Source organism: Sarcophilus harrisii, chromosome 1 (genome assembly GCF_902635505.1).
Source record: "Sarcophilus harrisii chromosome 1, mSarHar1.11, whole genome shotgun sequence".
Taxonomy (NCBI): domain Eukaryota; kingdom Metazoa; phylum Chordata; class Mammalia; order Dasyuromorphia; family Dasyuridae; genus Sarcophilus; species Sarcophilus harrisii.
Window position 1 is genome coordinate 344,296,290 of NC_045426.1, and position 26,793 is coordinate 344,323,082.

At 32.2% G+C, this 26,793-nt stretch overlaps 1 protein-coding gene across 11 annotated transcripts in view; it reads right to left on the minus strand.

The window, feature by feature from the left end:
- UNKL (unk like zinc finger) overlaps positions 1-26,793 on the minus strand; it is a 135,547-nt gene that overhangs the window by 23,475 nt on the left and 85,279 nt on the right. For 9 of the 11 annotated variants that reach the window (XR_004230826.1, XM_031945762.1, XM_031945765.1 and 6 more), the window contains 2 exons: positions 23,206-23,268; positions 17,002-17,179 (listed from right to left, as the gene is read on the minus strand). Coding sequence is in view for 10 of the 11 variants with exons in the window: in XM_031945762.1 (XP_031801622.1) it covers positions 17,002-17,179; positions 23,206-23,268 (241 nt within the window). In the remaining variant the exon portion in view is untranslated. Of the gene's footprint in view, positions 1-7,772; positions 10,528-17,001; positions 17,180-23,205; positions 23,269-26,793 lie in introns of those variants that run through there. The other 2 variants (XM_031945769.1, XM_031945768.1) reach the window with 1 other exon arrangement.

The window sequence follows — 26,793 nt, forward strand, 5'->3', positions numbered from 1 at the left end:
CAGTAACCCAGTCAGGCACATTTTCAGCATATTCAGTCATGACAAATTTCATTTTTAAAAAAATTATGTAATTTGGTTCCTGTTCAGTGCCTTCAACTTCTTCTCCAAGAAAGCATTCTTGATATATAAAAATATATAAAATGAGCCCCTTTTATTTTTCAATCCCACAACAAATTTTCCAACATAACTTTCCTATATTCTCCCATGCCCATCTGGTAATGAAATAATTTAAATATCAAGATACATGTTGACTCTGATGGTGGAATCTTATCTAGTTCCACACAGACTTTCCCTGCTAATCAATGTTAGAATTTAAGCTACAATGACCTAAATGATGGTCTGTTTGCTTTTGCTTATTACAAAGCACTACAAAGAGAGACAACCAAATTCCCTATGAAATACCTTTGTTAATTTTGGGCATACGACAAACCCTTCCTTAATTCGCCTCTCTGAAAAGAACCCTCCCCCCCCCTTTTTTAAAGTTACAACTGCTTTATGCCTTTTGGTTTCATTTACAGTAAGAATGTCAAGACAAACATGGTCAATTCTTTCAGGGAAATATGTAATGACTGATAATTTGGACAAAAATCATGTTACTATAATCAATGTACAAATCTCTTCAACCAGTAAACTTAGTACCTTTGAGAATTCATGGGACAGCTAGATGCACAGTGGATGGAGCACTGGCCCTGGAATCAGGAGGATCTGAATTCAAATTTGGCCTCAGACACTTAATACTATGTGACCCTGGACAAGTAACAGCCCCAAATGCCTCACAAGAGGGGAAAAAAAAGAAAATTCATAGTAGAAACTCATCAAAGTAAATGAGAATGTGAGAAATTTTACTTTTCCATACATGAGATAACTTTTTTGACATATAATTCAATTCACACTGGAGAGAAATCTCAATAAAGAAATTTAAAAAAAAATTTTTTTCTCAAATAGTATTTTATTTTTCCAAAAACATGTAAACATGGTTTTCAACACAGTTTTTATAAGATTTTTGTGAGGAAAGAAATTCTGAAAATGTAATCATCTTTGAACTAACCATATGATTTAATCGGTATCATAACATCTATACTGAAACATATATATTCTATGACTGTAAAGTATTTTGTAAACACTTTCTGACAAAGCTTACAATTTCCTCAAAATAATTCTAGCCACTGGATCCAGATGGCTCTAAAGGGGAAAGTGAGGCAGGTGACCTTGCACACAGTTCTCCCTCACTGAAATTCAATTCACTTGTATGTCAGAGCATCACCTCCCCTCCCTGATGTCATGGTCCTCTTCCAGAACAAAGGACAAACAACAACAACAACTTACTCAATATCAATTCACTTATCCTGGAGAATTAAATGAAAGTAATATATGAGGGAAAGCTTTCAATAGAAGGTTATTCTTAGCTTTCCATCACAGAATCCACATAAATGAAAACTCCATAAATGCAATGATTGTAGGGAAGATCTCTGACTAGAACAAAAACCTTAACACTGAACAGAAGAGAATTCAGAGTTAAGAAACTTTCACACAATTACTGAATTTCAGAATTAGAAAGGACCTCAGTAATCATCTAGCCTAGGGCTTTTTCCACTCAGGATCCTTTTTCACTCTAGAAATTTTATGTCACCACAAGCATCTGGAATGTAAAACAGGTATACAAATCAAACATTTACAGATAATGTCATAATTTCATGACCCCTACATTCAGTTACAAGATCCCACATCTTAAGAACTTGGGATCTAGCCTGATCGACAAATCAAAAAGCAACCTTCAATATGTCCCTGAAGTAGTAATCCAGCCTATGCTTAAAGGCTTCCAAAGAGAGAGAACTCATTTTCTTGAGACAGCTTATTCCACCTGTGGATAGTTCCAATTGTGAAGATTTTTCCTGACTTAAAGTCTATTGTCTCTTTTTAACTATCATCCAATCCCCCCAAATATAGACCTAGGCACAAAAAAGATCAAATTTAATCCTTTTTCCATTTGACAACCATTCAAAAATCTGAAGATGGACATCACTTTTCCAGTCTAAATAGAGACAAAAACTCATATACCATAGATAGAAGACCCTTTGCCATCCCAGCTGCCTTCCTCTAGGCACATAAAACTAAGTTATTTTCAAAGTTACTGAAAACAATAGTAGTTTCTTTTTTGGATACCATACCATACAGGTGTACATTAAGTTCGAAATATGCTAAAACTTTCTTATTTAGTAGAGGGTATAATCTATGAGAGAAATAAAAATCAAAAAACTTCAGATCTTACCTTACTTTTACAATGAGCAAATTAACAAAAATGACATGAGATGAAAATAGTTTATGTTAGAAAAAACAGAGTTTATGTTAGACTTGGGAAAGAAAGAAGCACTAATACATTGTTAGTGAAGCTGCTAAACTCTGCCAGCCATCTTAAAAAACAAATGTAAACTATGTGAAGAAAGTGTCTGTAACCTTTTATCTAGATATTCAATTGCTTGGTATACATCCCAAGACACCATATATATGAAAATATTTATAGTAATGCTTTTAATAGTGGCCAAAACTTAGAATTAGATGCTTAATGGCTACAGAATGGCTAAAAATAGTGATACATGAACATAATGGATTCCTATATTGGAAGAAACAATGAATAAGAAGAGACAGATAAGGGAAAAAAAATCTATATAAAATCATGACAAATGAAGTAGAACTATGGAAAAAAACCAATATAAACTAGGATGATATAAAATAGGAAAAAATTAAAAATCAAAATTGAATGCTGTGTAACCACAATGATCATCCCTAATTTGAAAGCAGAGACAGAGGGGCAGCTAGATGGCACAGTTGAGTGCCAGTCCTGGAGTCAGAAGGGTTTGAGTTGAAATCTAAGTTCGGATACTTACTAGCTGTGTAACCCTGGATAATTCACTTAACCACGACATTAAGAAAGAAAGGAAGGAGGGAATAAAGGAAGCACAATGGCTGAAACAGTTGTTTTTTGATAAATGATTGCTGAATAAATGAACAGTAAACATACTAAAATTAAATAGTTTTTAAACATTGTAAAAATTGTCATTCAATGTTCCTATGTCCTTTTTCTGCCATTGTCACCATCAATGCAGAAGCAAGATAGAACAAAGGACCCTTTTATTTCAAGAGCCATTCATTAGTCAAATATTATTGATAATCAACATTCTGATGATTTTCTTCATACTTAGCTAAGCTGCCTCTCGGATAGTATCAACATTCTGTTAGGTAGGCTATACTCAGAAGTCTTTCCATCTTTCAAATATCAACCAGAGGTTGTGTTTGCCTTTGAAAACCCAGGGTCACTTCCATGACAAGATGGACCATTACATCATGATTTGTAAAGAGGAATAAAAATAAAGGACAGTAAGTGACTACTAAGGTCAGAAGAGTACTATAGAGAATAAAATAATAAAAAACTAAACATCCTATCCAGGTGATAACCTTAAAAATATTCAACATAAGTTAATCAATACTTGCTTATAAAAGAGAGAACTGTATTTAGTATTTGCTAAAGAGAATACTTTTTAAATAGTCCATTAGAACACAGTATTATTATCTCACACAATCATTAACAGAAGAATTTCATTAGACTGACTGACAAGAAGCATATAATCACTCTTACTCTCATTCCCTGCTCCCTCTCATTCGGTTTTATCCCTCTATATGCAGATAAATTAATACAAATTAATGGAGGGAGGGTAGGGGAAAACGAAGGGAGGAGAGAAGGAAAAAGATAACAGAAAAAACAATGAGGAAAGAGAAAAAAATTTATCTCTATATATTTTTATCATCTCACCCAAAGTTCCCTGAAGAAGAGACTATTTAATCTTTGTATTTATCCACAGTGCCTGGTACAGCATGTTGTACACAGCATATACTTTCACTTTCCCTCTAATATCAATCTTTGCCCCCTCCCTGAGGCAATTGAGGTTAAATGCCTTGCCCAGGGTCACACAGCTATTAAGTATTAAATGTCTAAGGCCAAATTCGAACTCAGGTCCTCCTGACTTCCGGGCTGGTCCTCTATCCATTGCACCATATAGCTGCCCCTCTAATATCAATCTTAAAAGAGTTTTAGCAATTTTTCTTTCATATTATTTCCTACATGTTCCTTTCTGTCCATTTCTACTGTTATCATTCTTGTTCAGGGTCTCATCACTTTGTAAATGGATTAATAATAGCTTCCAAGAATGTCATTCTATACCAGCCTCTTCCCTCTCCAATCCATCCTGCGTGTTAACACCAGACAAATGTTCCTTAAACACAGTTTACTTCATCACTTTCCTACTTAAGAAACTATAATAAACTTTCAGTCCTTAGAACAGTAAGTCTTACATTTGTTTTTGCCTTGTGCTTAATGATCTCCAAAAATTAGTTTCTCTTTGGTTTTTATTTTCTGCTAAATGGTCTGCAGATGACAGTATTCTCACTGTTCCATGAAAAGCTAATGCTGCTGTTTCCATCATCTGGAATATTCTCTAACTTTCACCATTCCTTCAAAGGTAAGCTCAAGTTCCATTTCTTTCAGAATTCTTCATCTATTTGAATAGTTAATTGACTGAATTCCAAGAATGCAGGAAACATTTCTATTTTTGTCTCGTTTTTCAGGTATCCTAATATACATTGTGCTCTGTTACACCTATTAATTTACATGCTTTTCAAAAGCTGTATTAAAATGATGAGTCATATACAGTTCATCTTTTCAGGACACAATATAAAAAATTTTCAATTTTTCCAAGAATAGTATTTTTCAAACTTATTTTTTGATAATTCTAGATTATAATGTATTTTTCAACTTCCTGGTTTGCACTGACTCTAACAGATAAATTTCTTTCAAGGTATAGGTTTTGTTTTTGTTCCTTTTTGGGGGGAAGGAAACTCTTTTATTTGGTGATTCAATAATTCGAGGATATTTAGATATTTTCAGGTTATTTTAATAGATGTGGGAAAATTAGATTTTGTTCTACTTGAATGGTTAAATTTCTAAGTGAATGGTTAAATCTAAACTGGATAATAAAGGTAAGCTAGTATTAACTGTGACTATGTTGTTCTGACTTTTGCTTAAATACTTCACACTTCTCTAGATACCATTAAAATACTTCTATTGTTCAACATGCTATCAAAAGTGTCAAATTATCATTTTCACCTTTTTAATCCACAGCTTTAAAGAAACTTGCATATTTAACTTCATACCAAAAGACAAGCTAGGTTCAGTAGCAATGAAATACAGTAATCAAGATTAAAGCAAGGCTCACCATTTCATAGGGCTATTCATTTGAAGATGAAAAATTAAAAGGTTATCAATGTAATTGCCATATGATCAGCTTAAAACAGGAGGAGGACATAGAAATCATAAAGTGGATAGAACAATGCCTTCAGAGAAAAAGTAAAAGACTAATACTGTGTATATAACATAGTTATTGAAGTCTGGCAGGCAGGTACCAGAAAATGTTGGCTGATTAAACATTTCAAGAGCACAAGGAAACCACATAGGAACCAGGTCAACACTTTACCTACTCATCTGAGGCAGGGTCACAGTGGCCAATCAAGAATAATAATGACAAGAAAAAAATAAATTTAAGACCTTCATCTGGGTTTTTAGCTATGATTAAATAACACAGCAACACTAGCTTCTGAAATAGAGGCATATAAATTTGTGTTTTCTGATGTATAAGCACATGCTATTTGTGTAACTTCCCAAGGTAAGACATTTATTTAGCATTGTACAGCCTCCAATTTGGATTGCTTATTAGTTCAATTTCTATTTAGACTTTATTATAATGGTGAATCTCATTTGATGGTCAGTCTGTGTCAAGCTTAATGAGGAATTAATGAAAACTCTGGAAGTATAAAAGGCACTGGAACAGAAAGAGGCATATATGTTAGAGCATATATGTTATCTCTCCCCCAAATTACTTTATGGTCATATTTTAAATTTACATTTCTTTGTATATGTTTTTTCTCTACCAATAGAATATGAGTTCCTTGAGGGCAGAAGCTGTTTCCACTTTGGTTTGTACATCCCTAGTGTCTCAAATACTTCCTAGTACACCAAAGATAATTAATAAATTTCTATTGAAATGAACTGAATTTTTATTAGACTGTTTTTTTTCATGGATAGAACCTAAATTGTCTCAAATATTTTATTAAATACATTTATTAAACTGCAGGGCTATTCAATTGTAAAAATACAATCTTCCAGAACAGATGAAATTATACATAGGAGAAAATCTTAAGAATCAAAATGACATCAAAACTATAAATATTTTGAAAAACAATCAGGAAACCCTTTTCAACATAAATGAAAACCAGTCAGGAAGTGCTGAATAATACAGCTGGCACACACTGTTACCTGGAGGTGTGTGACTAGCTCTCCAAACAATCCTAAATTTCAGTGGCATCAATGGGAGACCATGGAACACTCTGGAGGGGGCAGACTCAACAGAAACATGTGAAGGTGACAATATCTGAAAGCATAAAAGATTGCTCCGGAGAAGGAGGTATTTTATGAAAAAGAACATAAATGTTTGTAATCTTTCTTTCTTTAGATAACTAAGCTTCTAAATGAAAATGAAGTTGCAATTTATCAAGTTGTATTCCAAGCACTTCATATCTAAGTTAGCCTCATGGAGACCTTTCACATCATTACATAACACAAACACAAACTTCAAGCCTAAATGCTAAACACAGTTCATCAGAGTTTGTAAAATGTTAACAACTTAGCTATTCAAATTTGTTTAAATTGTACAACAGTTTATAGCCACCAGAAATTGACATTTTTATTTTATTTTTAAAAGAATAATTTCTGAATCAACACAAAAGGAAGAGCTCCAATCTCCAAAATACCTTAGAGAGAGGAAGAAGCATTTACTTACTTAAAATATATCAACTATAAGATATTTTGTTTTAGTCTACAAAGCCAAACTATACATATTAGTGGTCAACCTGGAACTGTGCTATACTCTGTCTCCAAAACCTATATATAAGTAAATACGGTATCCTAGTCCTCCCAGAAATATACAAGCCCTAAACAGTATACATACAGTTCTTTGTCTCTACTGCACTAATACGCCAAGGCTAAGTACTGCTCTAAACAACTCTTAACAACATAATTCTGACAAGCAAGGAGTAAGACCTTTGTCAGTTAATGTAAATGCTGTTATGGTAGCAGAAAAAAAACGAAATCTTATGGTTACCTTATCTAGATCAATTCTATTCATGGAAACCACAGAAATTAGGCAATTTCATAATAAGACATAGTAATAGTTTATTTTTAAAATAAGAGACCTTATGAAGTTCGACTTTTTGTCTCTAAATAAAATTTAAAAAGGCTTCATACTGACTCAAACTATTTAAACATTGCTCTGTTACTCTGATACTTAAAATGTTATCTTCAGACTTACTATCTTATTAAATTAATATTGAGATGTACAGCTTAAGCATAAGTGTTTGCTAATACCATAGCAATGTTTCAATCTATAGATTGCAATGGAGCATATCGAGTTCAGACTTGCCTTCTTTATACATTTTAAAATTAAAATCACCAAGTCAGATCTTCCACAAGGTTTCAATTAGGGAAAAAAAAAAAGCTCTGAACATTGAAAAAAATTCACATTGTAAGTATATTTTAAAATCAATGTGATATTCAATAGCATATTGTAAATTAACATAGCAGATTACTGAGGGCAAATTACATTACAAAAACATTTACTTGTTAAAATCTTTGAATTAGGTTGTTAAAAGAAATTAAGAAAGCTTACCAGCCCTAACTGCTGACTCACTGTCTGCAGCCTCTCCTCCTCCTCTACACACCAATTTAAACATAGAATCCTGCAAACGTACCAGCTAATCACAGCAACCTCTGATCACATGATTGGGGGCAGAATCCTCTGCCAATGAATTCAAATACACTGGTTGCATCATGGAACTTTTATACATGGATCATTCTGAGAGAATCTATCATTATTAACTCTGAGACACAACAGCATATAATTCATAAAGCAATAAGGACAATATTCAAACAAAAATTATGTGATTTATGTCAGGTAGATAAATATATTCAAAAAGTGAATACCAACTTTGGGAGGTATTTTAATAGACTCAATTGCAAATTCCAATTACAGATTCCTACTGAATCTTGTCATTTTGAAAATAATCAGTTCCCTTTTTATTTCTTTTTTTTTTTCACTTTTCATTCAAGTCACCTTTTGATACCCTAAAGTTCTGGAAGGACATGCCAGAAGAGTACAGACTCTGGAAGATTCTACTGAGCTAGAAAATCTTCAAGAAGGAGTCCAGTGAAAGATTGTGCCAATTGTCTGGCTTAGCAAGTTCAGAGAGGCTCCTCACTATGTTGGCAAAAGGGTAATGAATTCTTGACCATAATAATTCTTGGAATAGTCAATCACCAAGCACACAGGGACTAGGAAGAAAGTTAGACATTCTCTATAAGACCCAGGTTTGAATTCTACCTCAGACACTTATTAGCCTTGTGATTCTGGTTCAGGTCCCTTACCCTTTTCCAACCTGTTTTCTAATCTATAAAATGGATATAATAATAGCATTTACCTCATAAGACTTTTATGAGTTTGAAGGGACTATTAGTTTATGAAAAGCACTAGCCAATTGTTAAAGTTTTCAGCTACTAATTTGTAGAGGGATTACAATATACCAAGAGACAGGATATCCATATTTATAAAATTACAAATCTTGCAAGTGCTAAAATAATATTACAATATTCAATTAGAATCAAATGCTTATCAAATATATACAAGCCACATTTTCACAAGAAAAGTATGAGCTACTTTGAATTGAGGATTATCCAGAGGAATATAAATTTCTTCTGCACTGACTTCTTTTGTTCAGTCTTCAAGTAATCTTGGGTTTTCAGAATCCTAAAAAATTCTTCCCTTGACAGCTTTTACCCTTTCCTCTATGCTTGTCATCTACCACTCCATTGCTTTTCCCACTCCTCAAATGGCTCACATATATTATTTGCAGTGCCTAACTATTTATTCTCTCCCAGATCCCTAAACATTTTGACTTCTACCTCTATCATTCCACTGAGTGTTCTTTTTAAGATGGATAACCCTTTTCTAGAAAAAAAATTTAAAATTCTTATTTAAGTCCTATTGATTGTTACTATTGCATTATGACAATGGTGACATTAACTCAGACTTCTTGAGACTATGCTTTGGTTTTTATGACATCTTACTTTCCTAGGATTTTACCATCACTACCTTTAAATTGTGTATGTGGTCTTCTATTACTGAAGTGCTATTCATCCACCATTCTAACTTCAACCATAACCTTTGAACTGATATCTTAAGTAACTGCCATCTCTAATTTATCAACTAAGTTCAAATTCTATATTTTCAATTGCCCAAAGGTCTTTTCTACTTGGACGTCTGTCACTACTATGATGAAAAACAAATGAAAATATTAGTTATAAAGGACCCTAGATATCATAGTCCAAAGCCCTTATTTTATAGCTTAAACAAATGAGGCCAGACAAGTGAAGTCTTATATACTATTAGACCTCTAGATGTAAGAATAACAGCTGAAGGTCATGAAACATATGACCTCCCAAAGAGAATAAATATGAGACATTAAAGAATAATAACAAAAGAAAAATAGATTGTGTCTTATGTGCCACTGCTCTTCCTATCATCTCTTTATCATCTCTTCCTTATAAATTTACAGAAATGCTCTATCAACTCCATATTCTTCAATCTGGTTAAGTGCCACTATCAATTGGTCCCATCTAGTCAACTTTATCTGCCAATTCAAATTCTTTTTTCTACTAATCCAAATTCTGTATTAATTAAAAAACCCCAGGCTAAGTTCTAATTCTTATAGTCTTTCCAAACTACTAAAGGCCACACCAACATTTTTCTTTGAATTTCTATTATACTAGCACATTATTTAGAATATATTTTGTTACCTTACATTATCCTCTAATTGTTTTATATGTGTATTTAAGTCTACAAATAATTTTACATACATGAAGCCCTACAACAGATAGATATTAAGGTATCTGCTTGGTATATACTAAGATTATTATTACCCCTATTTTACAGATGAGGAATTGGAGACTTTAAAAGGTGAGGTGATTTTACCTGGTTATATCACTTATAAGGTAATAGTAATTTAGTTGACAGGGGTCACTTTGGGACTAACTGTATATGGCACTAACTTAAAAAAAAATTGTTGACTTGAATTTGGTCTTACTGGTTTAATAAATAAAAGGAGGAATCCAGTGATTTCACAATTCCATAAAAGCTATATTTATATAAACCTATATGATGGCTCTTTTTGAAATGACAAAGAACTGGAATTAAAGGATGTTTATCAACTGGGGAATGACTGAAAAGAGTATGTCATATGAAACAATGGAATATAAATAAATGACTCATAAGAAATCATGAAAGGAATGGTTTCAGATAAACTGAGGAAAACTTGTATAACATGATGCAGAGTAAAATGAGCAAAACCTAGAGGATAATTTAAACAAAAAATATTAAACAATAAACAATAACCATTAAAGAAAAACAAGTAAAAAAGACTTTTAAGAACTGAACTCAAGATGCAGAATGAAAACATATATTTGGTTATGGATAACGTGATGGTATAGAAATTTGTTTTGTTTGATCATAATACATATTTGAAAGAAGAACTGCATTTTTTCTTCCTTTCAATGGAAAGGAATGTGTGTAGAAGGTGGAGGAGGGAAGGAAAAGATTTAGTAAAAGTGTGCCAAAAAAGGGGGAGGAGTAAGAAAATAAGAGGAGCCATTAATGCACATTTTAAAATGCATAGAACAGAAGACAAATAAGAAGACCAGAAACAAATAGGACAGCTTTGAAAATAACCTACTGAATTTATTATTTACTTTAAATGAAAAGGAAACCATACATAATATACATTTGCAGGTTCCTATACAATTTTTTTTCTGTTCTATTTTGTATATAAAAAAATGCCCATCTTATTTAGTGGTTGTAAAGTTCAGAATAAACAAAAAGAAACAAGAAATTAGAGAAGACTAACAAAATAAGATGATCAATTTGGAGCTGGTCTTAGAGTTAAGATTAGGATTGATTAGGATTGGCAATCTAATCCAACATCATCATTTTATATATGAGGAAACCAACACCAAGGGGTTAAGTTAATTGATCGAAGTCACACAAATAAGTAAATGTCAGAGCCAAGACTTGAGATCAGGTTTTTTGACCTGAAATTCTTTCCATACTGGAACATGAAGATAAAAGAGATGTTATTAAAAACTTAAATCTCTAAGTTTATTACATTTTAATTAAGTTTCCTAGGACTAATGAGGACCACAGCAAGAGAATTCCTAAATTTTATGACAGTTCTATGGGTGTATGGTCTATGTGGTGTAAGTTCTATAGGTGTAAGATAGAGCCAATTTGAGATAAAATGTGATATTCCCAAAATAGTAGAGAACCTTTGGAAATTTTTATCATTCTCATTTTCATAAGGGCAAGAATCAACATTTCAACTCCCTCAGTTTAGAGCTCTTAAAATTACACAAAGAGTTATCCAAACTTACATCATCATTCCAGGGAGCAAGTCAGCTTCCTTCTTTACACTGGAATTCCTGTGTTTCTGAATTCCTAGTTGCCACAATTATTTTCAATGAAAATCAAATTTGTAAAATGGTCCATGTTTTTACTCAGTTGACATCTCCTTGGGAAGCTTTCTCTAATTCACCTGATTGTTAATTGCTCTCTCCTTCCTCAAATTACTCACTTGTTTATCTGTATCTAAGCTGTATGCTACTCATAGCCCCCTGTAAAACAGATGCTCTAGTCTAATGGAAGGACAAAGGACAAGGGTTCCTTCCTTCAGAGTAAGGACTCCCCCAGACTGGATTTTGTTTATATTCTAAATAGAAATCAGGTCTCCTATTTGGGTGGGGGTCCATGCAAGACTGCGGAAAATATTCCCTGAGAGCTGATCTCATTAACCTGCCAAATCCTTCAGAAACAGACTGACTTTAGATAGAGCTGGGACTCTAAACAGAAATTAGGAGAAAAGCCAGGATCACAAATTAATAAGTAGCTATTAATACTAACAATTTATCTCAACTACACATTCCACAGCAGGAGAAACATTACCTTGACTATGTATGTATTTCCACATCCCCACACACAATTCCTAAGATTATACACTACTCCAAATCTGGTTTTCCATATCTCTTATTTTGAACCTTTGATAGTATTTACCCTCACTTGTTCTATCCCCTCTCCTCTAATTTAGATACCTCAATCACTGAACCTGCATTAACACTGCAACTGGTTTGCCTGTTGTGGAGTCATTTCGGTTATATTTAACTCTTGGCAGACAATGGACGTTTCAGGTTAACAGAAGTTAATGACTTGTCCAGGTTACACAGCTAATAAATATTTGAGGCCAGATGTGAACTCAAGTCTTCTTGACTCCAGGCCTGGTACTCTATAGACCTAGCTGCCCACAATTTTCCTACTCTGCTTTTAAAGATACCTTTTCCTTTGTCCAACATCTTTCTCTTATCAGGGCTTCATCTCACTGGGAAGAGTACTAAGCTCATTTCCCCAGTATTTTTTCCTTTGATAAAATCTTTCTGGCAACCATGAGTCAGTTTTACTGTATTGTTTTCCTTTTGAAGAACTCCATTCCAAATCTTTCTCCAATTCCAACTCTGGGTTCCTTATCAATAATGTACATTCTTCTAAATCTATTTTCTATACAACAATTTGAACTCTATCCTACTCAAACTGCCAATGAAGAATCAATACAGGTATTACTCATGGAATAGGCTTTAACCATCATTCTTTACACTGGCCCTTTCCTCTTCTCAATTCCATATTCACCACAGAGCAAGCCTTTGGCCAATTATATATAGTGCTTTTTATGTCACCTCAAAACCTGATAATTTTACAATATATTTTGTACATTAGTTTGTTGCACTTAACAATAACTACAGGTTAGAAATGGATTGAAAACTTCAGTATTTATTTTTTTTTCTATTAATGAATTTTGCAAATTATGATGTTTGGCATTTTGTTTGAATTTGTTTGAATACACAGCACAGGAAAATAAATGTAACAAGTGATTCTCAAATGCATCTATACAAAGAAATGCAGAATGAAGTCTGGAAAGGCTTCCTATTTTATACTTTCTAGGCTATATTTTTGTGGTATGTGAACATATGTAAAATATGAGGAAAAGTTTATTAGCTAACAAAACAGAAAAGCATTCTACTTTATAACATCTTAACTTTCAATTTATATGTGTTAGCTCTTTTTAAACTGTCATTAGTATTTTCTGGATAAAACTATATGGAAGCATTTTTTGAACTTAAAGTTTTTTTTAAAAATTTTAATAGCTTTTTATTTACAAGTTATATGCATGGGTAATTTTACAGCATTGACAATTGCCAAACCTTTTGTTCCAATTTTTCCCCGCCTTCTCCCCACCCCCTCCCCTAGATGGCAGGATGACCAATACATGTTAAATATGTTAAAGTATAAATTAAATACAAAATAAGTATACATGTCCAAACCGTTATTTTGCTGTACAAAAAGAATCAGATTCTGAAATATTGTACAATTGGCCTTTGAGGGAAATCAAAAATGCAGGAGGGCAAAAATATAGGGATTGGGAATTCTATGTAATGGTTTTTAGTCATCTCCCAGAGTTCTTTCGCTGGATGTAGCTGGTTCAATTCATTATTGCTCCATTGTAACTGATATGGTTCATCTCATTGCTGAAGATGGCCAGGTCCATCAGAATTGATCATCATATAGTATTGTTGTTGAAGTATATAATGATCTCCTGGTCCTGCTCATTTCACTCAGCAAAAAGGAAATATTCTTTAAAAAAAAACAGGCTATATAGAATTACTAAACTTTATTCTTCTTGGGAAGGAGGAAAAAAAGTTATTTTTCTCAGACAATAAAATATCTCTATCTAAGTCTATTAAAAGACAAACCTCAAAGAGATCAAATAAAATTGCTTGAGCTGGAATTGGTTTTAAAACCAAATGATTTGGAATGATAAAGATAAAGTAATGCATATTCTAAATTTTTAGTTGCTGTTATATACAAAGGTGCATGGATATTGAGGATAAAAAAAAAAAAAAAAAAAAAAGAAGGATATGATCTTTACCAAAGGAGATATAGTACTACAGATAAATGAACAGAGATGAATGAATGAATAAACTCTCAAGGAGAGTTTCAGCAGAGCCTTGAAGAATGAGTAGGATTTTAAGAAGAATGACAACTAATATGGGCAAGTCATAAAACCCTCTGAGCTTCAATAACCTCATGTATAAGTTAAGGAAGTTGGACATGATGGCCCCTTCCAATTCTAAAATTAAATTCTTACAATTTAAAATCTTATGAACTCAATTAGTAAAATATATAGGATTAGTTAAATGTGTATATATATCTGGGGGTGGGGAGGAGATGTTGAATCATGAAATGAAAACCTTATTGAAAAAATGAAAATGTAGGCAACAATTTCAAATATATAATATAATATAAATATGAAGTAAACTTTTATTTCACATGAGCTGTAAAACTTGCACAAGTCTACTCCTATTTTACAATTAAATTAGTTGTCAAAAGAGACTCCATACAAGATCTTTATGTAAATGAAATACAGACCTTTTGAAAACAGAGTGTTAGTTAATACACACCTAGATACAGATTTTTGTCCTGACTTCTTTAAAACAAAATCAAGGGAAAAATGCAGACTTTCCCAGGTCAATGATTTGCTTTTATTTAGATGTACTATATACAAATATTCTGCCCTACAAGAGTCGTCAGATGGATGAGAATTATTAAGATCAAAGGTTTTTCCCACGACAGTCCTCCATTTAAGATTATGATCTACAAAGAGCTGAATTTTCATATAAATTTCATACAAGTTTCTTTAATAAGCACTGTCCTTTTCGTCTCAATTTCAAATACAAATGACAAAGATAAGCTGTCCTTCATTTGTTTAAAATTTTGGTTTTAAGCAATGATGCTTATTGAAAAACATGAAATTTACAACTTTCCCATGAGAATAAAAATAGTATACATGAGAAGATTCTAAGTTTTAACAAGGAAATTCAATGTGCTACTATTCTTCTCAGAGGAATCTGCACAAGTAATTATAACATTTTTGATTCTCAATGAAGTACCAAAAGAAAATAGGATAGCTTGAGTATAATCTTCCAAACAAAGACTTGGCAAACATTCCAGTGGACCATGGAGAAACAAATATCTAAAGATTTCTCCATGATCCCTCCCTAAATAAAACTTGTACTTCTTGATAACATATTTAAAAAAAAAAAAATGATCCAATAAAGTAATTATTTTAAACCAGTTATGCCCAAATATTTTAGCAAAAAAATTTTTTAAGAGTAAAGCATAGTGGAACCAACTCATAAAGAGCTTACAAAACAGCTTTAAAAGCATGTTCTAGACAATATGATACTACATTAGAGCAAAGTATGTTATTAGAATGTGAATGCCCTCTGCCATCTAAGAGTAAAGCGATGATGAAAAAATTTAAATACTGTAGACATGTTCCTAACATGTAATCTGATATCCAACTGATTTTCAACTAATCTTTTAAAAAGTCACTGATCCATAGTGGGCAAAATATATTCAACAAAAGGGCTACTTTAAAATAATCTAGGATCCATATATTTTAGAATGGAAAAGTTTATGAAGATTTCAGTGAGCTGATAAATATTATATATTTTCAAAGTCATCTGAAACCAATTTGAATACTCAGATAATATAATGAAATACATATGAAAATAGTATACTATTTTGTTTTAATTACCTTTGCACTTATGCCAACTAGAACAATGCACCTATAATATAGGTACTTAAAATGTGTTAAATGAATTAATGGTTCATCAGCTTAGCTCTTATGTAGACAGACTGGTTTAAGAAGGGAAATATAATTTTACAGTGGAAAGAACTAAGATGGGATCATCAAAAAAAACTTGGGTCTTAGTTCTGGCTCTCCTACTTACTTCAGATTCTTCCTTTGTGAAATCAAGGCAATATTAGACTGTTGTTAGATGATATGAAGCTGGAGTTCTTTAAATTGTAAAGTGGTATGCAAATACAAGGACATACTATTACGGGATAGAAGTATTCAGTTTCTACATTCCTAGATATGAAAAAAAAGTCCAAGTTTTAATTTTAAACTTATTGACAGAAAATGTCTGAACCACAGTTTCTTCCTTATAAAAATAACAAATGCAAAAACTACTTGCCATTAGGCTCAGTTCTACTGCTAGACCTATTCATAGAGAAGGAGGGGGTAGTGATTCTAATTTTCAAATCTTGGACAAGAAAACATTCAGGAGAAGTTAAAGAAGATACAGACAAGGTGAACACAGGTTTCAACATAAGTTTCAGCATAGGACCAAATCTGGCCAAGGAAATTATCAAGGCCAGTCACTGCCAGGTTAACTTCCAGGATAAACTGATCTTTAGCCACTTTCATCTCTTTTCCCTATCACCCTTTTCTACCCCAGTGAAAATCTGGGACCAGAGAACTTGCAAGTGCTGGAAATGAATCACAATCTCTAAGCCAAAAGGAAGTTCCTTCAGTTGACTGTATACAGGTTAGTTTGATACTTTTAAGATTTATGATCACAAATGAACTACACTAAAATCACATAAATTTAGCAGTTATGAATTAATTCATCTATTGTCTAATTGGCCCTTATAATTTGGAGGGACTAAATTAGAGGGAAGACTTATAAGGACTAAATGGTGATAGAAATACATTTTTTAACCTTATGGTGAGGTTAAGCCAAGTACTGCTTTTAACTGCATGTGATTAAAATCAACAGATGTAAAAAATGCAAATTATTTTTTCAGTGAGCATTTCCAGAATATTTATCAAAAGAGAATAATCCTGAAAAGCTTTAACATAAATGCAAAAAGAAAAAAAAGAGGAAACACTTAGACTTACCTATTACTGATTCAACTGTATTACTCGGAGGGTAGAACGGGAGAGCTTTGGCATTGATAGCTGATAGAGTTGTAGGGGATGAACTACCTGATCCAATACTGGAAGCCAGACTAGAAGTTATACTGGAGGTTATACTTGAAGCAAGTGGGTTAACCACTGCAAACACACTGAGGTGGTTCTGTTTAAAAATATATAAATAAAATAAGCAAATGTATTTTTTGACAGAAAAATATTAAAGTGACATAAAATACAATTAACTGGGAGAGGATGTGGAATAATCAAGCAAATTTTGAAGGTATTGTGGATTTCATGTGTTTCTGTGTATTCTGTTTCAAACCAAAGGATCAAAGAAAGTTAACTTTTCCAACTATTTCAAATTATGTTTTAAAATTTCTAATATGTGGCAAATATGACAACGAAAATCATAAGCTACTTATTGCTAAAAAGCATTACCAAATGTACAACCTTTCAGATTTGACAGAAATAATCTGATTTTCCACAGAAAATTACTTTAGAAAAAAATTTTCCCCCTAGAAAATTACTTTTAAGAAATAGGCACATGCCAGCATAAACAAACATAGTGAATTTAGCTGGTGAAAATAGATGTGGTAACAATGGGGGGAAGACTAAGCATTTAAGTATTTTCCTGCATGCCTGCCTACACATATCTTAAGACAAAAGATCTTATCACAGCTTCATTTGTTCCTGACCAAAACAAAACAAAACAAAACCCAACAAAGATTTAAAGATCTTTCCTACTTCTTGGAAATATGTGTTTGGAAGTCTACTTCTGTTGTGTGGATATAAGAAGACATAGTAAATCATCTTTAATTTCTGAGAATGATAATATTATTTTCCTCCTTTCCAAAGAGGGGACCAAAAAATGTTCATTCTTCAATTATCTCAGGAAAGTGAAAATTTGGACAAATTAGAATTATCTTTAATAAATGAGAAAGGGCCAAGGTAAAACTTATTACACAATAATAGGTATATACTAGCACAATTTCAATTCAAAGAAAAAAGGGATTTTAAAAAATTAGCTTCTCTCAAACATAGCTGAAAGAACAAGGACACTCTCAAAACTAAAAAAAAAGTAATACTCTGGAAAGGGAATTAGAAAACACCTTTAATAGATTTTTATTAAATCAGAAATATATCACTAAAAAGCACAGAACAGTTTCTGTCTGTAAAACAATTACATATCTGTTACCACATGATTCCCTATCTATAAACATTTAAATAAAAATTACTTTCCCTGTGTCACTGTCAATTTATTCACTTGATCAAAATAGTTCTCCGAGGCAATAATCCTATTGCTGATGTCATTAACAAAAGGAAAAAACATACTAATTTTAAATAAACTAGATATCCATGAAAGTTATGACAAATATGAGAAAGGTTAAATGAAACTATTCCACCTAGTAATATTTTCTAAAACTTAATATTATCTTATCCCTTTTCTGTTTTTCCTTTCAGACCAATCGTTTGGGGGTAAAGTAAGGGGATAGAAATACCTCATCATTCTTCCTTTCTGCCTCCAACATCCCACCCCATCCAAGCCCTAAGAAAATCTGTGGCAAGGTTAAAAAGACAGTTACAAGATATTCTAATCCTGATACTACAGCTTAAATTTCAACTAGCCAACTTAACTTCAAACTGTGTATTATCTGTGTCTGTGTGCATGATGAAGAATTGTATGTCACAATGTGAAGTATCTTGATGCTCTTTTAACAAACATTATGTAAAAGCTTAATAAATTAGAAAGTATATGACTTAAAATATTAATAATCACTCTAACACTATGACTTTAATTATCTTCCCAAAATCTTATGCTTTAGAAAGAAATGAAAAAACCCGTATAAGCTTTATTTATAGGTCTCACTACATACAGCATTTACAACTACTACTCAGGTAAATGAGCTAATGCTCAGCAGTCATTTCCTGACAATTTATCATTCTACTCCAAGAAGATGGCTATTTAAAAAAAAATACCGTCACTGTGGAGACTTCTTCACAAGGCCAAAAATACCAGGTTGCTGGAGGCTTATAGCCATTTTCTAACAACTTTCTTGCCTTAAAAACAAAATTTTTAATTATGGGCTTTACAACTGGGCAGAATATCTTTTCAATACCCAAAGAATGCTAAAATGTAAAATCTGTTAAGAGATCTTTGTCGTTATCTAGTCACACCCTCTCATTTTACACGCATGCATTCTATTTGTCTTTTTAAAGGAAAAAATGTGGTTTGACTGAGGCACTGTGTTCCTTGATCCTAAGCTGACTCCAGATTATTCAAGGTTAGTCCAAGGGTTTGGAGAGCTTGAAATTTAGAGTCAGAATATGGTACAGACTTAAAACATAAGTAGGAACTCCCTATAGCCACTTCACATATTTGCTCTTGTGTCAGAGATTTCTGTAAGTTAGTGCCTACACTAAATAATAAATTAAAAATAAAAAATATCACAAAACACAAAAATAAATATTTATGTGTTATATTATAAATATAATATATGAACATATTTATTAAAATAATTGAATAATAACAATAATAATAAACTGAGTACTTAGTATCTAGCAGAGAGCCTTCATATTGCAGATGGTTCGATAAAAGTTTGCTGAATGAGCAAACTAAGGCAGGAGGGGAGATGGGGACACACCTCAACTGAAAAAGAGTGTGGCAAACTTAACCAAATCAAAATGAACAAAACTGTAGAGAAGTGGCATGAATAGCTACAAATTAGAATGAATTACTACTTGCTTAGAAAGACTATATATGGACATGTTGCCCAGTTATATACAATTCATTAACTTTCCTTAAAGGAGCTATGGTATGATTATCAACAAGTGTCAAACTCCACATTTTACAGCTTTAAGTTTCAAAAGGTACATTTCCTGGTCAACTAATGTTTCTGATTCTCAGTAAGAGTTCAATTACTCATCTCATTTCTTGATGGCTTCTCCAAGTTTACCATCATCCTCATTTAATTAATATAATGATACCAAATCTTCCCTCCAAAGAATGGCCCACAGAGAAACTGTGGAATCCCTGCCAGTGAAAAATTAAAAAAATAAAACAGAAAAAGACAAAATCCCAATAATTGTTAGTAAGTTGAGCCAACTGAAACTCACTCTAAGCCAACTACTACCTGATCTAGTTCTGTGAAGACTATTTGATATGGCAGAATTCAAGTGGATTTTTTTGCCCAAGTTAAAGTTTTTCAAATCCTTCTAATATATTTTTCATTATGCTTTCAATAGCAAACCATGATGCCTCCTTTCCAGTATATTTCCAAATCTGGTATATCTACATAGAAAATGTGGAAAGACTCTTGATTGCATGGTATAGCCAGAGAGTTCAATCTTCAAGCATACAAGCATTACTGGGCAAAAGATTCACCTCTCCAAGGTACTCAAGTGGTACTTACCTGGTAAATAACCAATAGTGTTCAATTACAGGATTTGTATAAATAGTACTCTGTCACTATTAATTAATTAAATATAGGGTTTCCCTATCAACTTCTACAAAATCTGGACAATCTCAGTATACGACAACTTATAGATACTAACCTGCAAAGGAAACATAGTCTAAATATGTAACTTTAAGATATGTGGCCAAACTTTTTCCAATATTAGGAAACATGTTTGTACCTATTTTGTTTAATAGAAAAATTGTTCAATTCTTCTTAAATGTAATACTTCTTCATAGCTAATAAGAGGGAAAATGGACTTTTATTGTAAGAAAATGGTGGGCATCTTGGAAAAATTTGTGATAATTCAACAAAAAGATACAAAAACTCTTGAGGAATAAATATTCTAAGTCATTTCTTCTAAAAAGGTGACCACAGCAATAATTTGGCACTCCCTGAGTGTGGCTAAGACTTACTAAAGGATTAATATATTCTATCCAGTACTGTCTCAAACTAGAAAGGAGCCCTTTCAATTATTAAAAAGAAAATAATGAAGAACTAACCTGAAAGCAGTCCCAAAGAATATATTACTTTTTTCACTTAAGCTCATCATTTGTAAAAGATACTGCATGTCCATTATAAGTTCAAAGATGGAAATACAAGGACAAATGAAAAGGAATATCAAATTTGGGCCATAGTGCAGGAATTTTCTATCTTTTTGAGTCCCAACACAATCAAAGAACCAAACTTCAACTATGGAGAAATATAGAGTAATCACCATATTAATCACCAATAGAATTACTGCATATTATCATAACTGGGCCCTGATTATTCATGCCCTGGTATTTTGCAGGCCCAGTTGTAACAAATGTAACTGAAACTAGTTTGTTCTAGAATGAAAAAAAAAAAAGCCCACTCTGGAAAGTCAGTCAGAAAACCCTATCTTAAAACATAAGATGTAGCAATTATTGCCTATTAATGGGTCAGGTATAAAAGAAAGGCTATTTCTTCCAAGAAGCCTCAAACTTTCCATTAGTAATTGGCAGACAATATATCTAATGACTCAAGAAATAGAAAGGTCTAAAAAGAAGTTTTCTTAGGCATCCTGTAAAGCAAAGCCACCCGGCTGGGGCTTCCACAAAGCAGAGATTTTAAAGCAAACCAATATGCTGTTGGTGACATAACTATATTGTGATGATACATAGGATCTTTTGGAGGCCTATGTGAGAATTCACAGGGCAGAAAAAGATAGAAAAATGAGCTTAAAAGTCTCTGGGCTAAAATAAGGTCAATCAAATCACCAAAAACTATGCTGTAAGCCTTTTTGTCTGTCAATCAGGAATTTAGTGTTCTTTAATATTCTCTGTGTTTCTTCTAATGGAGAGGAATAGAAAACCTCTGATTCACAGGCTAGATCTAGTCTTCAGTTCAGTTTCATCCAATCAATTTCAAAATACGCTGTTACTTGGGCCACTTGGAATATAATAAATTTTCTTAGGTACTTTTATGACTAGCCCATTCAAAACAGTGCTCCTAAACATCTAAGAATAAATATCAGTAACAGAGTCATGAAAGGAGGTTACTTATATAACTGGCAGTCCAAAAAACAATATCTAGGCAATAATCCTCATAATTGTCCACCCAAGTAAAAAACAGAATGTAACAAAACTAATTTAACCACTTCAGAACATTTTTTCTACTTCTGTGTCTTTTCCTTTTATATAAATGTTCACACTTTTTTCTTCCTCTAGCTCTATCAATTAGATATATGTAGACCTAACAAATGCTAAATATGTTGTATTTATTAAGTTCCATTATTCTCTGTTACTAATTTTTAAAATATTTTCATGTTGTAGGTCTCAAAAAAAAAAAAAAAAAAAAAAAAAAAGCTCATTTTTAATATAATTGACCTGATTTGTAGTTCAGTTTTCTTTTCATATCCCATTGGGAAAAATTTTCCAACATTTGTTTAAAGGAAAGGTTCTAAGTGGTTATTCTCACAGATTTGATAGGAAAGAATAAGGAGCAAGGAGGGGAGGGAAGAACCTGAGGCATCTGAACTATATCTAAGTCTCCATAATTCATTGATTGAGTTGGGTTTTTTCCCTTTTTTTTTCATAACAAAGAATCATAAATAAAATTATTAACTGACCTCCTTAGCAAGAAGCAGAAAATATACTGCTTCTAAATGCCAATATTTCTGACATATCTCAGTTCTACAAGAACCTGCTACAGAAATCCTAAAGTATATACGTTTCTTTACAGTTACTAAGAAAAAGAAGAGATTCACTAAGACACTAGAATACTAATGACAAATGTGACAAAAGTGTTTTTGGGAACTTTGAACAATTCAGAAAAAAAATTCCTTTATGTTATAAAAATATTTTGACCACTGACTTGAGAGAAGGAATTAAGTTATGAGAGTCTGCACACTGCCCAAGTACTCAAAGATAAAGAAAAACAATGTGCAATCATTTGATGGCTAGGAAAGTTTACAGAGTTCTACAAAATGTTTCATTTCACAAGAGATGTTTTTCTTTGTGTTTAGAGCCTGTTTTTATTACTTCCAAAGTACAAACCTTATCAAAACATGAAAACTCTACTTGACACCAAAAAGTCTCTTGAAAGATTACAACAATAAAAGCACTATACAACAAAATTGATGGAGTGTTTATAAAGTTGCAGGATGAATAATAAAGGAAAATCTATAACATCTTCAATACTTTTAGGAAAATAAAAGTAGCTTATTCTACTCACAAAGATAATAAATTCAAAATACTGGTCTCATTGACTGTACCTGTTTATTGTCTTGTTCACTTATTTTCTGGTTATTTTCAGCAGGCAAATTTCTCTGTTTTGCCTGAAACACAGAAATACTTATGTTGTAAAAGATAATTAAAGATAATGGTTTCAAATATACTTACAACTCCTGCCTAAAGTTGAGTTCTGAACGTATAAAATAATAACTAACAGCTAAGTCAGGAAAATTATGTAGGTCTACGTGTCAGTCTTAAGTTTAAATATTTCTAGTTCATAGTCACACACACATACCACAATACTTTCCAATAATAATGCTGGATAGTTAAGTCAGAGAGATAGCTAGGAGACATAGAATGAACCACCTACATTTAGGAAATTCTGTGAAAACAATTTCAAAAGAATAAAAATTTAGCAGAATAGTGAGGGAAACATTCTAAAAGACATATTATTAAGCAATTTTTTAAAGAGGAGGTCTGGCCACCATCTTGCTCCTTCTAAAAAGAAAAATATCAATATTAAAACTATAAAGTTCATATAAAAATAGTATTCATGCATATAGTTATATGCCTAGAACCAAAAATTTTGCCATAAAAATGAATACTGAAGTGGAATGGTACTTCAGGGAGAATTCTATTTATTTTTAACCTGGTTTGGAACTCCTAAAGGGTAGGTCTTTATTGTCCTTCCTCCCTGTCCCTGAGAAAAAAACCACGAAAAATAAATGAACAGCCACATCATTAAATTTTGTGTCGTATTTTGATTTGTTACTAATGTCTTTCCCTGTTATCTAATATTATTTTTGTATGTTTTCCTATATTTTCTTCTTTTCCTAGTTTTGTAAAATGGTACATGTTTTTTGTCTTCCTCCATCTACTCAAGATAGAAATGGAATAGATGGAGAAGTGGATTGGGCTTGGTGAGACCTTTGGTCTTTCTATATGGTTAAATTTGTAAAGCAACTTAAAAATAAATAAGTTGATTCAGATTATGCTAGTTTTTATTACTAAAACAAGATTTACAACCTTTCCAAATCAATCAAGTAGTGTATTTTTTGAAAGATGTTTCAACAGCCATAGTAACAATTTTGTTAGCATTATCTTATGTTCCCTTCATTAATATAGAGAAAGCATCCTGAGTTTTTTTTTTTAATCTATTCCTGCATCAAACTTTCAAGAATATACTGTACAGAGAGATGAAGTCTATTTAAGCTTCTTGCATTTATTCATTTATTATGAAATGCTTACAATCTAAAAGACAGTGGCAGAGAAGAGTATCTAATTGGTAGACTTAAAATAAGTATGGCACTTCAAATCAAAGATTTCTTTCAATCCTACTGCTAATATTTAATAACTCTGTGATCTCTGGAAAAGTCAAAGAATATCATCAAGCTTCTATTTCATCATTTGTAAAATGGAGTTAACATCTCCATTAATATCTATCTACATAAATGTCAGATATACATAATGAAAGTTATTTTTTCTTTGACTCAAGTAAGTACTTACATACTTAATCTTTTCATAAAACTATTAGTACTTTGAAGGCAGAATCTGTGCCATATTTATTTTTGTACTCCCAATACCTGCCTGGCAACTTATACAAAGTAAATAAATACTGACTAAACTTGTTTGAAAGCACCACATTAAATACTGAGGAACAAGGGTATACACATGGGCATACCCATCCACAGCCACACACAATATAACACTACACATAAGTGTAGTGTTATACATAACATACATCCAGAAACACATAAGTTTCTGGATTGAAAAAGCTCACATTCTAGAATAAGAAGGAAAACTTTGATGATGATACAACTCTTCTATTAAGAAAAGAATGATTCTTCTTGTCATGTTTAATCTCATTTCACTAAGGTTATGGAGGGAAAAAGAATCAGCTAAGAAATATGGCTAAAAGTAGATGAAGTCTTTCTGTCTACAACAATTTCTCCTTTACTATCCAAAAAAATAAGCAATTATCAGGTGGGTTAGTCGCACAGTCACACAGAAAACAAGGACTTGTTCATGTAGTGCATATGGAAGGGGTAAAAAACCCAATGTGTGGGTAGAGGATGGGGTTTCCAAAACTTCAGGAATTTGTGCAGTTATATTTGTAAAATCCTCAGAAATAAAGTCCAACAATAGCAGTGATCTTTAGCATTCAGGTTTAAATAAAGATGGTGACCAACTTGAATAGCTAAAGGTATTCAATCAAATTTATTAATCTGATTCTTCCATCATAAGCCAAATTTTGAACCAATTAATGATTACTCTAAGTGACTAAGAATAACCAAGAGTATTCTAAATTATGCTCTTTTCACACATGTTCCTAAAATCTTCTACTCAAAGAAAAAGGAGAAAAAGTCATCTTTGTAACTGATAGTTAACTATATGTTCTAATTTCTCTTCTATGGAAGAAGTTGATATTAACCAAACAGAAGAGAAAAAAAAGGGATAGTGAGGTCTTTTCTCATAAATCTTATCATTATATATGGCAAAACTGTTAGTTCTTTAAGGACTAGGTAAAATTTTATACAAATGTTGAAACTCCAAGTTTCATATTACATATATTTTTGAGTAGCAAAACTTTTCAAGAATGTAAGAAAAAGAATTTTTGGCTACAATTTTTTTTTCCAAGATGGCAGATAGAACTCATTTCCAAATGACTGGAACTAAATATTATTTAGATCATCCTTACAGTAAGTAGTTTACAGTAAATAGAACTTACTTCTACTATCTTCTACAAATAATACCAAAATGATGTAAAATTCTATCATCAAAATGATGTTTTGGTTCCATTTAACTGAAATAGTTGTTTAAGTATTACCTAAAAAGAATCTTAACCTTATTTTCATGACTTTCAATACTGTGTCTTTTGACCACATGTTCTATATTAGCATAATGGATTCAAATTTCTTAACTCCACCTAAAGCAAGGTTAACTAGTTGGTGATAGTAACAAATTAGTATTATGCCTATTTGCTTACCCAATCTCTCCAATTTTGGAGAACTGATAAAGTAGGAAAATGTACATTTAACCTTATTGAAAAAAAATGGGCAGAGATAGGACTTCTTATTTCATTCTAGTCATAAAAAGTTGTACTTTAAAATCTTCTATGGATTTTAGTTGGGTACACTTAATAACCTTTTCCCAATCATTTATTTATTTATTTGTTTGCTTGCTTTTTGCTAAGGCAATTGAGGTTAAGTGACTTTCCCAGGGTCATACAGTTAGGTGTCTGAGGGCAGATTGGAACTAGGAACCTCCTGACTTCAGGGCTAGTGCTCTACCCACTGTGCCACCTAGCTGCCCATTTCCCCCCATCATTTAAATGCTAGTTCTACCTTACAAAATTAAAAATGATTTAAAGTACACCCAACTCAATATACCCATTGAAGATTTAAAAGTCTTGTCTTCTTTGCCCTACAATCATAAGTAGCAAATAAAATAATGTGCAATAAGCTATTTAAGAAAATACTCCTACTCTAAAGTGATCAGTGAAGCAGTCCTGCATCAGATTTATAATTAAAGTTTACAGTTGTGTTACTGTTTAGGTGAAACAATTGTATGTGTTTGATTAACATTAGTTCTATGAGAACAGTCTTAAGCTGTTTCTAACAAGTGTCACC